Source organism: Miniopterus schreibersii (genome assembly GCF_964146895.1).
Source record: "Miniopterus schreibersii genome assembly, chromosome: 7".
Lineage (NCBI taxonomy): Eukaryota > Metazoa > Chordata > Mammalia > Chiroptera > Miniopteridae > Miniopterus > Miniopterus schreibersii.
In genome coordinates, this window is record NC_138108.1 from 74,781,818 (window position 1) to 74,795,820 (window position 14,003).

The 14,003-nt window shown below is 45.1% G+C and overlaps 1 protein-coding gene across 2 annotated transcripts in view; it reads right to left on the bottom strand.

The window, feature by feature from the left end:
- Positions 1-1,230: 1,230 nt before the first annotated feature.
- Positions 1,231-14,003, bottom strand: part of CCDC93 (CCC complex scaffolding subunit CCDC93) — an 81,957-nt gene continuing 69,184 nt past the window's right edge. For both annotated transcript variants that reach the window (XM_081141884.1, XM_081141885.1), the window contains exons 20-24: positions 13,107-13,189; positions 10,342-10,379; positions 8,230-8,314; positions 6,264-6,377; positions 1,231-1,807 (exon numbers count right to left, since the gene is read on the bottom strand). In XM_081141884.1, coding sequence (XP_080998010.1) covers positions 1,754-1,807; positions 6,264-6,377; positions 8,230-8,314; positions 10,342-10,379; positions 13,107-13,189 — 374 coding nt within the window. In that variant the 3' untranslated portion in view covers positions 1,231-1,753. The remainder of the gene's footprint in view (positions 1,808-6,263; positions 6,378-8,229; positions 8,315-10,341; positions 10,380-13,106; positions 13,190-14,003) is intronic.

Below are 14,003 nucleotides of genomic sequence, written 5' to 3' on the forward strand. Positions count from 1 at the left end.
CGGAGATGTTCCCCTGAACCTGAAATAATTTAGTCAAACTGCTGTTTCCTTCCTCTGCCCTCCAAGTGCCACCTGCTCTTTGGTAATTTCTTACTTTAACTTCACTGAGTCCTTTCAAAATCCACAATGACCATGGTCCAGGGACCAGCCTGAGTGAAGATGTCCATGGTTCAGCACATGGAATTTCATCTCAAATGCTGCCTTCCCCCAGCTCCGGGAGCAGCCATCACCGTCACAAAGGCCTTGCTGGCCCTGGTACAGAATCCAATGGCTGCTGTTAAATCCAGTGTGAGATTTTTTTTCAGTCTGTACACATCAGCCGTGCTTAATCAAATACATAAGGGAACTAAAAATGTACATGGCCATCCTGTGACTGTCCTGACCCATTTGCCTACACTATTTAAGTTTTATGGTCCAAACCTACTGACTGGTATGTGTGCAATTTATGCAGAATGAAGTGCAAACCTCACACTGGGGCTTCCAGTTGCTGATCCCTGGTGCCAGGGGAGGAGGAGCTGTTTGGTTTGGACTGCTCATTTCCAGAGGGTAAAGTCAACTCTTCAGCCTCCCCTTTAAGGCCCTCCCCAAAGTCTGGCTCCAGCCCATCTTTCTGGACTGGTCTCTAAAGCCTCTTGCACAGAGACCGGCCCATCCAATGCTCTCGCAACAAGCATGCCTTCTACTCTCCGGACCCTTCAATGTTTAGTCATAGTCGTCTTTATCCAAAATGGCCTTCCCACCTATATGTGCCTATTAAAATGGTGTGACCTCTTCATATGTAGCCCAAAGCGTGCCTCCTCCACGTCTTCGGAGTCTCTGCACACCTCACTGCTCTTTCTCTTCTCTGACACCTGCTAATCGCCTATCACTCTGCGATTACCATGTACTGCCCTGGACTGCAGCGAATGGTGTCTCCTCTCAGAGCTCAGACCACGGCCTGCCCAGAGTATAAGGGACAGGAATGAGGGGATGCACAAGACCATCAGCATGTCGGCTATGACTGAAATGAGAACTAGAGCATGATAAGGTATCATTCTTATTTAAGTCCCTGTTTTCAAGGTTTGGTGACATGAACTTGAGTAGAACGTAGGGATTAAACCAACAGCAGACACTGGGTTTTCTTTCTAGTTAATATGCCATGAAGCCTGCTGGCCGGCACCTTGAGGAGCCAGGAACAAAAGGAACCACAGACAAGTGAAGGGCCCAAGTGACCAACACTCAACTCACATGGGATGGTCATTCAGCCTTTGTTTACTAAGAAAATCCCAGGTGGCCAAGCTGTGGAGCGACAGAAGCTGTATCTGCTCTCTGGCCCACTTGCTGGGTGCCCAACTGCAGGGACTGTGTTTGATAGTTCCATCGCCCTCAATGCTTGCTTGTCAATGGTTGTTCAATTAATATTTGCTGAACCAATGAATTCCTTTTTATTCAGAGTCCATACAAATACAGGTACCTTCATATGTGCAAAGTTACTGCAGAAATAAAAGTTGAATCGACACAGAGAACACATACTGCCGCATTTCAGCAGAGGATGAGGGGTGTTATCTAAGCCACAATGTTTTCACTGTCTGATTCCATCAACGACGACCATCACAGAGGTGGAACGGAAGCCAACAGGAGAGAAAATATCTGGGGTGTGGAAATCATTACACCTGCATCTCTCCACTGTAGCGTCTGGAACGATTTCACCATCATGTAGTTGATAGATGGCGTTTAAAATAAATCAATGACGTACGACGATGGCTGGGAATTTTCAGGAGGCCTTGGCTTTCATCTTGGACAGCAGCACCTCGTTCTTGCGACCCTCCTGGAGGGGAAGCAGAGAGAGTGTGTACAGAGAGGTGGTGGCTACATCAGCACCCATGTGAGGCCCAGGTGGTCTTGCTGTCCTTCCCCCAGTCCCATGGGAGACAACTTCTTACCAAATGAACTGGCCCCCTAGCACTATCACTAGTATGGTGAAATTTCCTGGCGACATGCTGCCTTTCAATACCAAGACAGCTACAATGACACAGTCTGTCTGTCAGACTGAGAACACGATGACAGGATTAGGCATTGTCTCTCCAAAATGTTTCTGGAAGCCTCAACACCTTCAGGGGGACAGAAGCTAAAAGCAGAGTTACGTGCCAATCTTGGGTTACTACGTGAAGGAAGGAGTGTGGGGGAAGGTCCTTGGAGATAGACTAAGCAGCACAGCAAGCGAAGCAGCAGAAAAGCTCTTACTCTGACAACAGTGAAGGTTAAGAATATCCTTAACTTTAAGAAAGACAGAAATGCATAGAAGACGAGAAATACACATCAAGGGACACCTTGCCCCCTGAAGAATGAGCTGTATGAGATTTATTACTGTACAAGCTGAGGGACATTGCTGAGGGAGGTCACTGTCCCCATCCCCTGCCTGTGTAACTGATGTCCAGTGCACAAGGTCACCTCTGCATCATTTTATACTCTTCTTCAGATATCTTCAAAGGCTTCTCACTGTGTGTCCTCCTGCCCCTTGTTCCCACTGGCCTTGATAGCTCAGGCTACCTCCATCTGCTAGCAGAAATCTCCACCCCTTCCCTGGGCCATGCCACAAGGAGCCCTGCTTTAAACTGAGAGGTGACGTGGTAGTGGGAAGAGCCTGGAGAGATTGAGCTTGAAGTCCAGGCCTCCAGCAGCCAGGCTTCCCTGGAGATCCACTGTTTCACCCTTGAGCCCTCTGCATACAAGACCCCAAATCAGTGTTTCCATCTCCCTTGGCCTAAGTGCTCCCGGCTCTCTGGAGGCCCTTTGCTCTTTGTGCAGCGTCATGGCTCAAGACTGCAATGGCCCTGGTTTTATTAAGACAGATGCCAGTTCACTGTAGGTTTATACTCATCGTTCACCCAGAGCTGGGGACTAGGCAGGCCCCTGGGCTGGGCGTGAGGCTGAACTCTTCTGTCAAAAGTGAGGTGCTCTGACATGTTTTGAGCACATGTTTCTGGTGGTGGTGGTGGTGGTGGGGGGGGCAGTTAACTTTTCCTGAGGTGGGAAGTGAAAAAAGGTGAAATTGAATAACATCCTATTAGAAAAGTTAAGAAAGTTTTCCTTTTAAAAATTAGTTACCGAGATTTACTTGGGAGAAAAAAACTTCCAGCCCTCACCCCCCGAAGTAGGGAGGGTGGGGATGGAACAAGAACAAGTAGATAGTAATATTGTTACAGTACTTTCTCTACTTCTGTGTATCTTTAAAATTCCCATGAAACATAAAACAATAAAATAATGAATAAATAAGTTAGCTTCAATTGTCACCCACCTCACCTTTTAAATGAGGCAAAAATAACTTAGGAGCATGCACACCCTCCCATGGTAGAGTCCCAGCAGGGGTAACTCCGAGTGGAGCAGATGCCCAAGGTTCAGGAAAGCTGCCCAGGCTGTCACCCGGTGGGTGTGAACACTGATTAAGACCCATGCAATCTATTAGAAGCCTTTTGGGAGACTACAGAATGATACATTTCTATTGGACAGAAAAGGTCCTTTCGACATTTTTTTTCTAGAAGAAAAGAGAAAACGTCTCTTTGCCTCTGTTTCTTTCCTGCTTAAAACCATAGGGGCCTTCCATGTGCCAGACACAGCACTTCAGCTTACTCAAGATACGCATACACAGCCAGCTGCGGTCACTGGTCCAGGCTACAATTTAAATCTTGGCTTGGTGACCTTGGGAGATACTGTGGTTCAGAGACACAATTAATTGATGTAACACTGCAATTAAGGTGATTTGTGTTGTTTCCTGGCAGACTTGTTATTAACACACTCTTCCAAGGTGAGCGAGACACTGGAATTTTACAGATAACCCAAATCTCAAATCAGAAAGTCTTGATACCAGAGAAGGCTGGAAGTCAGAATGAGAGCATGACTGGTCCCTAAGCAAACCACATGAAGTAAAGAGAACTACTAAGGTGGTCACAGGCCATGTTCTGGACAGTAATACTGTGCTCCACAGGATGAGCAACTATTGCCAGCACAAGTGCTAGGACCAGGATGTGGTGGGAATTCAGAATTCGGGAGCATAAAATCAAGCACATGGGGAGGAGGCAGGTAAAGGAGGCAGGACAGAGAAGGTTCTGAGAGAAGACTCCACCCTGGGATGAAAGCCCAACTTTTTAAACTAGTTTTCTACCAAAAATGAGATCTTATTTGGAACTGCAACATGTAAAATATCAGAATTACTCTGGCTGAAGGTATGGGAGGAGACTGGGGAGCCGCAAGCCAGCCACCACCATCACCTCAACACCAAATCACCCCAAATCACCTCAGAGGAGCCTGTGGAAGAAACCTGAAGGTTTGAGAACACTGACAGATGGTTGCTAATTTCATATTTTTGCCAAGTAAAATGCTAACAAAAAAAGAACAATGCACTATCACCATTATTTTATGAGGAAGTCAATTTTAACATCAAAAAACGAAAACATGCTTTTTTAAAAAGGTGAGGCCTTTAAATAAAAAACATTTAGGCGCCTGAAGGACATACTACATTTCTCCTCCCTTTTCCCCACTGTGCTTTGGACTGAAGAACACTTAGGCACGGCAAGTACCTGGTCTAGGGGCTGCCTGGCTCTGAGGGACCCACGCTGCGCCTCTGTGGTGAGAATGACTGTCTGAGGCAGCGGAACACAGAAATCTTGATGCATATTGTATCTGAAGGAACTGTCTTCTTTAGAGGTCATCCTAGTCTTCAGGCCCTTAGGGCCTGTAGTGCAAGAATGCACTTTTCCATTTCACTATTATTTGCTTTGACTCTGACAACATATACTTCCCCTCCCCATCTAGTTTTTGTTTCTGCTGTGAAAAGGGCAGTGCTGGCGTTACCGGCAACATGTGAAAGACAGCTCTTCTCTGGGCCTTCCCTGTGAGTTACTTGAATTAAAGGCAAGAGTCCCTGACTGTCCCCTGCCAGTTCACTGGTCTTTCCGAAACTTCAGCTTCAGCTCCAGCTCCTAGACCTGGAACACCTCGCCCAGTCACTCTCTTGTGCTGCCCAGCCTTAGGCCTTTGCCTGGCTGCTCCCTGGTTGAAGGACTCTTTGTCTGTCCATGGCCAAGTCCTTCCAAACTGAGAGAGACCTTTCCTGACCACACATACATTAGTTCCCCCATGGCAAAGACTGAAATTACTTACTTGCTATAACTAGTTTATTAGGGTTTGTTTCCTCACTTGTTATCTGTCTGCCCAAACAGGGACTGACTGAGTCTGATTTACAGCCTGATACCCTGATACACCCCCAGGGGCATGACAGGAGCTGGAAAAACATTTAGTGAAAAGATGAAAGATTTTGAAATGCCCAAGAGTAGTGGCTCCCAAAAGTTAAATTACAAAAAGGGTAAGGAGAAGTAGAGAAAGAAAAGATGGAGAAGGAAAGAAAGGAGGTCTCAAAAATATACAAGAACAAAATTATTGGCATGGAAAGATTATTTCCTTTTACTCTGGAGACCAAACACCAGGTTACAACTTTCCTTTGGTGCCTCTGTATTTTCAGAGATCTCTAAACTCACTCAAACTACTTAGGTTAGAATGGGGGTGAGAAATCCCTGGCAATAATGCTGCTGAGATCCTGGGAGGTGGTGAAATAGTCTCCTTCCTGGAAGACCTCTTAAGTAAAGGGCAAACGCCTTTCTTTCTGGAACAGTGGAGAGTAATCCTGCCCAAATGCAGGGAAGAAAAGACTGTGACAAATGGAACTCAGTGACTGCTGGGTGTCCCAGCTGCCAGACACAGTGCTAGATGTGATTGTCTCTCATCTGACCCAACAGAAGCCATCACGATGAAACTGAGGCTTGGAGGGACGAGGTCACTGCCTGAGTGCACAGCTGGTAAGTGGTAAAGGTACAATTCCCACCCAAGCCTGGCACACTTCAGAGTTCACTCTCCTCCTACACAGCTTCTCAAGGTCCCTCCCCGTCCTAAGGTTGAGGGGGAGGGAAAGCTCTAGACCTGAATCTATAACAAATGTCATTGCTAGGTGGCCCTTGAGATGAGCTAATGCCTTTTATGAATTTAATGTGTTTATTAAGTGTTAGGAAAATGAAAAAAGATGTGATGTCTCCTGGAACATTCAATTAGAGCCCCAAGATGGCCTCAGAACAATGCAAACTTGACCTCCCCAGATGCCATGCCTCACTGTCGATCACGCTGCTGACCTGCTACTTCCCATCACCGACCAGTGGAAAACCAATGAAGCTCTGGGTTTTCCAGGCTCACCTGGAAGTGAATAGCTTTACATACCCGGCCAACCTCCCTCTTACCTCCTTGAACTCTTTCACAGTCTTAAAGTATAGCCTCTGTTTTTCCAACAATTCCAAGTACTGGTCATTCAACTGGTCTCTTCTCATTTTGTTCTCCTGCTTCTTCTTTTCCATCTGTTAAAACGTTGTGGGAAATGGTAATGAAAAGATACGTTCTGACCATGGGCTGTTTGCAACATCTAATAGGCAACTATTACTAATATTTTCACAGATTTCCTTCCAGTATCTTCCTTCTTTATGTCATTTCTGAGGCTGGTTTATTCATTTGCATGATATTCCATAGAGGCCCTATTTATTCAGCATTTTTCCTATCATTGGGCACTGACTGTTCCATTTTAGGTTTTTTGTGTGACTAAAAATAATTCACAATCAACAGGTTGGTGGTTCTCAACCAAGGGCTAATTTGCCCCCCAGAGGACATCTGGCAGTGTCTGGAGAGTTTAGATTGCCACTACTGTGAGGAAATGGTGCTACTGGCATCTACGGGTAGAAGCCAAGGATGCCATACACATCCCACACTGCATAGGTGGTCCCTGTATGGCAAGAATGATCCAGCGCCGAGGTGCAGCGGCATGGAGCCTGGGGGGGGATGGAAAGAATGAGGGGTCAGGACATTACCTGCCCCAGGAAGGCATCTCCCAGTACACAGAAAGGAGAAGCCAAAGGGAAACCCAGTAAGTTCCTACTCTTTACTCTTAGCAAGAGCAGCTGAGGAGCAGCAGGGCAGGGTGGCAAGGTCCACCACCGAGATGTGGGTTAGCCAGGCTCTGTCCTCCACCCACCTCATACCCCAGGCCATCAGAAGGGACCCATTCGTTCTCTGCAAAGACAGCCTGCCCTGCCTTGGGTAAGTGTCTATGCACAGGCAGGTGTTGCTCACATCAGCTCTCATCTTTGTGGATGAAAAGTCTTGTCACTAGTGATACATTTTTTTCTCCTTTGACATCATTTTACTGGTTATTAATGGGGAAGTTAGTATTTTTCCACAGGGAAAGGGATACGGAGAGATTTCACCCTGGTTCATCACCTGTGAGATGGGAACATAGGTAGCCTGGATGTCTGTCTTCTGCGAGTGCGTTATGACGACAGGTCCCACAGGCAACCCTTTCTTCCACTTGCTTACGTTCTGGCATCACTCACTGGACACTGCCCCAAGGTCCTTAGAGGAGATACTCTAAGTCCCCAGCTTGTTCTACTGCCTTGCCTGAGGACCACTCTGGTGTGATACATTTTTTAAATAGGACCAAAAGCAAGAGACATTTGGAAGTACTCGTGAGGATTCACCTGGTAAGTAGTAGGAACCATAGCTGTGTCTGGCTTACAGTCAGTCAATGAGTCTGCTTGGCTATTGACAAAAGGGCCACATGCAGAGCCACAACGAGGAAAACCCATGCTGTCCCCACACAGGATGATTCTCTGCAAGGTTACCTCTGGAGCTCCCATACCCCTTTCAGTTCCTCTATTTTCTATTCTGACTTCCGAGGCACTCAACATCCTCTCACTTTAGTAGAGTTCAGTTTAGCAACTGTTTGCACTTTCTATAGGAGGCTCCTGAAACCTACAATGCTCTTAAGACCCTAAGGAATCCATCTCTAAGGGCAGAACGTCAGGAACCAAAGATCTAGTGAGGAAATGATTCTGGGCAAGAGAGGAAGGCTGCTGGTGAAGTTGCTTTCCTCATCTGCAACGGGTATAACACCACTCAGGTAGAAGGGCTTTAGGCGGATTAACACAGTACTTGGGACAAAGAAGGTGTTCAACTGTGGGAGCTATTGCTAGGGGCTGCCTGTGGACCAGCAGTGCAGGAGGCCCTGGGAGCCGGCACTGCCCCAGCAGAGACATGAAGATGTGTCCTCAGGATGGAGAGTACACCACCACGGACAACCAGGAGAAGCCTGTTCTTCCCAGGGCTGCTCTTCTCCATCACTAGTATAAAACCTGCCTTATACAAGAGAAGCCACCTGACCTTCATTCTACTTTGCTTAATTCCTTCTACGATCTGTTCCATCTGACGTAAAAACTGGTCCCGGGCAGCAGGGGAAGCCATGGCTCTGAAAGAAAAACCAAAGAAAGTATGATCAGCATACAGGGCTCTGAGTAAGGAGGAGGTGCCACGGAGTCAGCCTCAAACCCAGAGGATGCCCCAAGAGGCCACTAGGCCTTCACAAGTGGGCCCGGGAGGAACCTGGGGATCCCACAGTTGAGAATTCTAAGCTCTGAGGAAGGCATAAAAATTAGCCTGTTTTTATAACTGAATATTAATCTTTTCTTCATTTTTTCTATAATTTTCTTCAGTAAGATGTATTTTCTTAAGTTAAAATTTCACCAGAACTGACAAAACTATTTTTCACTCTGAATGACAATAGGTACTGCTTAGGGAAGGAATTCCCTTTAGTTCTTTTTTTTTTTTTTTAAAGTATGTTTTTATTGATTTCAGAGAGGAAGGGAGAGGGAGAGAGAGAAGCATCAGTGATGAGAGTCACTGATCAGCTGCCTCCTGTGTGCCCCCTACTGGGGGCCAACCCGCAGCCTGGCATGTGCCGACTGGGAATCACCATGACCTCCTGGGTCCTAGAAACACGCTCGACCACTGAGCCAGCCGGCCGGGCTAGTTTTTTTAAAAAATATATTTTCATTGAATTTTAGAGAGAGAGGAAGAGGGGGAGAGAGGGAGAGAGAAACATCAATGTGAGAAACACTGATTAGCTGCCTCCAGCATGCACCCCAACGGGGATCAAACCCACAACCTGGATATGTGCCTTGACCAGGAACTGAACTGGCACCAGTATGACACTCAGCCAAGTGAGCAACACTCGCCAGGGCTCATTTAGTTCTTAAAAATCTGAGGATTTGGAGGCACTGCTCAAGATTACTAGACATATTCTGAGATTTTCCTAAAACCAGGCTGGGAAACCTGCTTCTGTTTCTAGAAGCAGCAGGTAAATAAGCAGATTCCCTGATGTCCTAAAACATTCCCCTCCACCTCCAGTTCTATGGAGGAAGTGGCACCACTAGGGTCAGAATGCGCGCATACCAGGATTAGGAATTCTTCCAAAGGATGGCAACAGTACTCATCACAAAAATGCTCAAACGGCAGGCTCTCTCAAATGTCAAGACACAAAGATGAAGGCACCATTTTTAGAAATGCCACAAGGTTATAAGTCACTAACTGAATCTCATCACAGGGAAATGGAGCCTAACATCTGGAGCTTGTAATTTATTAAGATCTTAAGTTACTGGTCACCTGTCAGGGGGCAGTAGAGATTTGTGCCGGAAGGAAAGGAAGCCTGCTATACGGAGAGCAGGCCCTGAAGCTGCCTGCATGGTGGTGGGCCAATGGGCATGCATGTCTGAGGGCTGGTATAATTTTGGTACAGGTGGACTCTGCCATCCAATTTTGGAGAAAAAATTCATATCTGAATGAAGTAGTTCAGAGGATGCACATTAACTTAAAAACAAAGTCTACTACAAGAATTTTTAAAAATCTTTAAAAAATTCTATGGATTATGCCCTGGCAGGGTGGCCCAGTTGGTTGGAGCGTCATTTCATATACCAAAAGGTTTGTGGGTTTAATTCCCGGCCAGGGCACATACCCAGGTTGTGGGTATGGGAAGCAACCGATTGACGTTTCTCTCTCTCTCCAACCCCCCTCCTCTCTAAAATCAATAAAAACATTTCCTCAGGCGAGGATTAAAAAAAATTATATAGATTATTCCATTATCTAAATTTTAAAACATCTCTATGTCCTCAAGAACAAATGGTATTAATCTAATCAGAGCAAGACAAATGTAACATACAAATAGATTATATTAGTTAGGCACAGGCAACTTATTTGAAAGTTAACTTTTCCCTAAGATATTCCTCAGTGTTTTTAAAATTCACTCTAATATCAGTGTGTTTTTGCAAGAACTCAAGGGCCATGCACATCTGCACTAGCAGCAGGGGTGAAGTCTCCGCATCACACACCGAGCACTAAGTCTTGCTTGATCGCACTACTGCAGCACCAAGGTGAGCGAGAAAAGTGCAGGACCCACTGTACACTGACAGGGAGGTGGACTGACAGTCTAACAGTACTCACTGTGAGAAGTTCTCATGAATGGAGTTCAGCAGGCTAATCTGAGGAAGAAAGAAAAAAAAGAAAAAACTGTAAGCAAAAGATCAAAAGATTCCTGTGCTCAACCCCTGAAAGCCTGTCCTGCTCTGGGCATCACTTCTGAAGAGCACACAATATTCATGAAGATGAAAGTCATGTGAAAAAAACAAACAGAAACATGTTCTTAGCCCTGTCGTTTTTTCCCAGAGAATCTACCTGGACACCCCAAGGTGACAGGAATGTAGGAAGAGGGCTCCTTGAAGGGACATAAATCCCCAGAGAAGATGCTAAGCTGTCATTAGGGCTCTGTGGGCAAGCTGCCACCACTGCCCCTTCTATCTCACAAACACTGCACTTTATTTTGAGGGCTATCAGCTGAGCACAGGTTAGTCAGGGTGGGGAGTGAGAACACTGTGTCAATCCTATTCGTTCCCACAAAATCTTTTTGCCAACGTGGTCAGCTCTTGGGCAGCTCTGAGAGGCTCCACAGAATGCATCAGTCAAGGCCTCCATTCCCATGGCAACTGTCTCCCCTCAGCATGATATGCCCCTCTATCTGTCCCAATGGTACAACCTAGGGCAGAGCTCTGAGTCTGGAGAAACCAGAAACCTAGTTCTTCTTTCTGGCTGAGTCACTAACTCAACTTGTGAGCTCAGGACTAAGCACTTACTATACTTGGACCTCAGGTTCACAGTCTTTAACATGGAAATGATAGTCTTGTCCTTATGACTCCACTGGGATGTTTAGCTAAAATATCACAGGCATAATAGATTTGGAATAAAATGCACAATTTATTCAAATACAAAGTTCTGTGATAATATGGCTTAGAATTAAAAAGCTCTCACTCTTCTGCATACTCCTAGTATGTATGTATGTATGTATGTATGTATGTATGTATTTATTTATTAATACAAATTGGAAATACAGATTTAATGTAAGTCCTTCCAAAAGGCAAGCAAGCTATATTGTAGATATTAATGTAACAATTCTGATGTTAATATGGAAAGGCAAAAGATCTAGATGTCCTTCAACAGCTGAAGAGACAAGCAATCTATGATACACTCATACAGTGAAATATTCTTCAGTAATTAAAAGAAATGAAGTAACAATACAAAGACAGGAAGATTCCTAAATGTATAGTAAGTGAAAGAAACCAGTTTGCAGAAGCTACATATTATATAATATGACATTCTGGAAAAAGCAAAACTATAGAGATGTTAAAGATTGTTGGTTGCCAGAGTGTGAGGACAGAAAGGAAAGGAGGGTTGAACATGTTAAAGTACAGGAATTTTTTTTAGAGTAATGACATTATTCTGCATGATATTGTAATGGTAAATATGACATTAAGCATTTGTTAAACCCATAGATATTTACAGCAAAGAGTATACCTTAATGTATGCAAATAAAATAAAGACTGGAGAAATCCAGGATATGACAATAAGACAAGAAAATCTAAATGTATTATAAGGATATGAAACACCTTTACTAAAGGGTTATTTTTTAAAAGAATGCAATGACTTCAGACACTGCTAATGAAGGGAGGTCAATGAGTTCAAGGCTTTTTCAGAAGGGGCTGGCCTGTCCCTAAGTTAGGACTGGCAAGTCTTTCTCATGCCAGGCAGGAAGACCCCCAAGGCTAGAATGTATAGCAGAGCTTTCCCACCAAAGGCAATCAACTCATCTACCCAAACATTTATCAAATGCCTGTTATGTGCCCATCACTGTGTAAGGCCCTGGATACAGAGAAAATGAGAGCTCAGCCCTTCTTAAGAGCAGCCCCTCTAGGAGGAGAGAGATTTATTTCATTTGATTAACAACTGGCACTAAAGGTGACAATAATGACAGATGCCTCCATGTGGGTTCAGGTAAAAGATACATCTGTAATACTGTTCTTATTAAATGGCAATCAGTGCAAATTGCAAAGTAATAAAATGCAATCAAATTCTGTCACCCTCAAAGTGAGGGGTAAGCAGGAACTGTATGTATTGAAAACCACCATGTGTAAGGAATGTCACATTTTCTCATTCTGTTCCCATCATAATAATATAAAGCAGGTGTGTCCCATTTTACTGGTGAGGAAAACAAAGCCAGGCTACAACCCAATCCTGTCTGACTTCAAAGCTCATGCTCTCTCCATCACACTGTGCTGCTACTGTGAAGGCCAGTGCTGTTCTTTTCTTAAATGTAGTTGCACATCCCATCCCAATCATTTGTCATCCACTTTGGGGGAGCCTTGAATCATGAATGAATTTACTTGAGAGTCAAAGTAATACGGAGGGGCTGTCAGTACCATGTGAACCCCCTTTCACTCATGCTTTTTATGATCCTTTTAGTTCATGCCTGTCTGCTACTGATAATTAAACAGACATTTCCCCATGTAAACAATGACAAGCCCATCACCCCCATTTCATTTAGCTGGTTCCTTCCTTTAAAACTCAAACTAAAGTTTCATCAATTCCAGGACCCCTCCATATGCACCTCCTGAGCTTCCACTGTGTTCCTCTTAACAATGGCATGTCTTGAATGCACTATGAGACACCTGTCCACCAGCCTAGTCACCCCAGACAATGTGAGTTCCGTGGAATCTTGCACCTTCTGACTCTGCATCCCAGCACTGGGCATACACCAGACATTATTTCTGCTGAAACTGAATGCACCCAAGACACTGAGTTCATTTGAACTTCTTGGGATCCATAGCACTGGGAACTGCTCATCTGACTAAGTATTTCCTTTTAATAAAGGTTCTTACCTCTTTTTCCAAATAAACCTTTTTATCATCCAGGGTATTATATAAAGTGAAGAACTGCTTGGTTTCTTTATGCACTGCTGAAACTGTAAATGCAAAGAAATAAGAAACCATATAAGAAAATGTGTCAAAACCACCCTAACCACCCTCTCCCCCTGAGGCAGCCCCTCAAGAAAGGGACCTGTCAGGCTGGCCTCTGGACCTATAGTCAGGGCAGAAGCCCCACAGGGCACACAAGCCTGTGCAGACCTGCTATAGCCTGATGACACACAGCCAGTCAAAACTCTGCCAGCCACGAGGAGGGCCTGGAGGAACCTCCCCGTCAGATGTGGGTTGCTTGGAAGTCCTCAGGTGAGGAGTCCTGGAGGAGGTGGCAAGGATGATGAAGCCCCTACACAGCCTCTTCCTTTTGCCTGGCTTCTTCCTCCCCACATCCCCAAGAACAGGAGCCACAGCCTCACTTTTTAACTCCATGGTTAGCATAGACCTCTTCAGGAGACCTTCTAAAATACCTCCTGCAGGAATGACATGCCTATCCCGGGGCAGAATATATGCCTAATGAATGTGACTTCTCTTCCCATCCCTATGCATATGACTAAGAAGACACTTATTTATAAGGGCTCCCTAAAGCTTTACCTATAAAATTATTCTGCATTTCTGTCCACCTCTCATGCTTCACTTTTCCCCAAAGAATGACTTACAAGGAAATGGCCAAATTCCAGGACTGTGAGTGTGCTGTGTTCACCAGAGAATGAGATCTCTGAGGTGAAAGCTTCCTACCAAACTCACCCCCTTCCACTCCTCAGGGCTCTAAATCCCCATAATACACAGCCGCCCAGAGAAATAAAATCCCAAGACCTGGGTTCACAGTGAGGCTTTGAGCCTAAGATGAGGACTTGC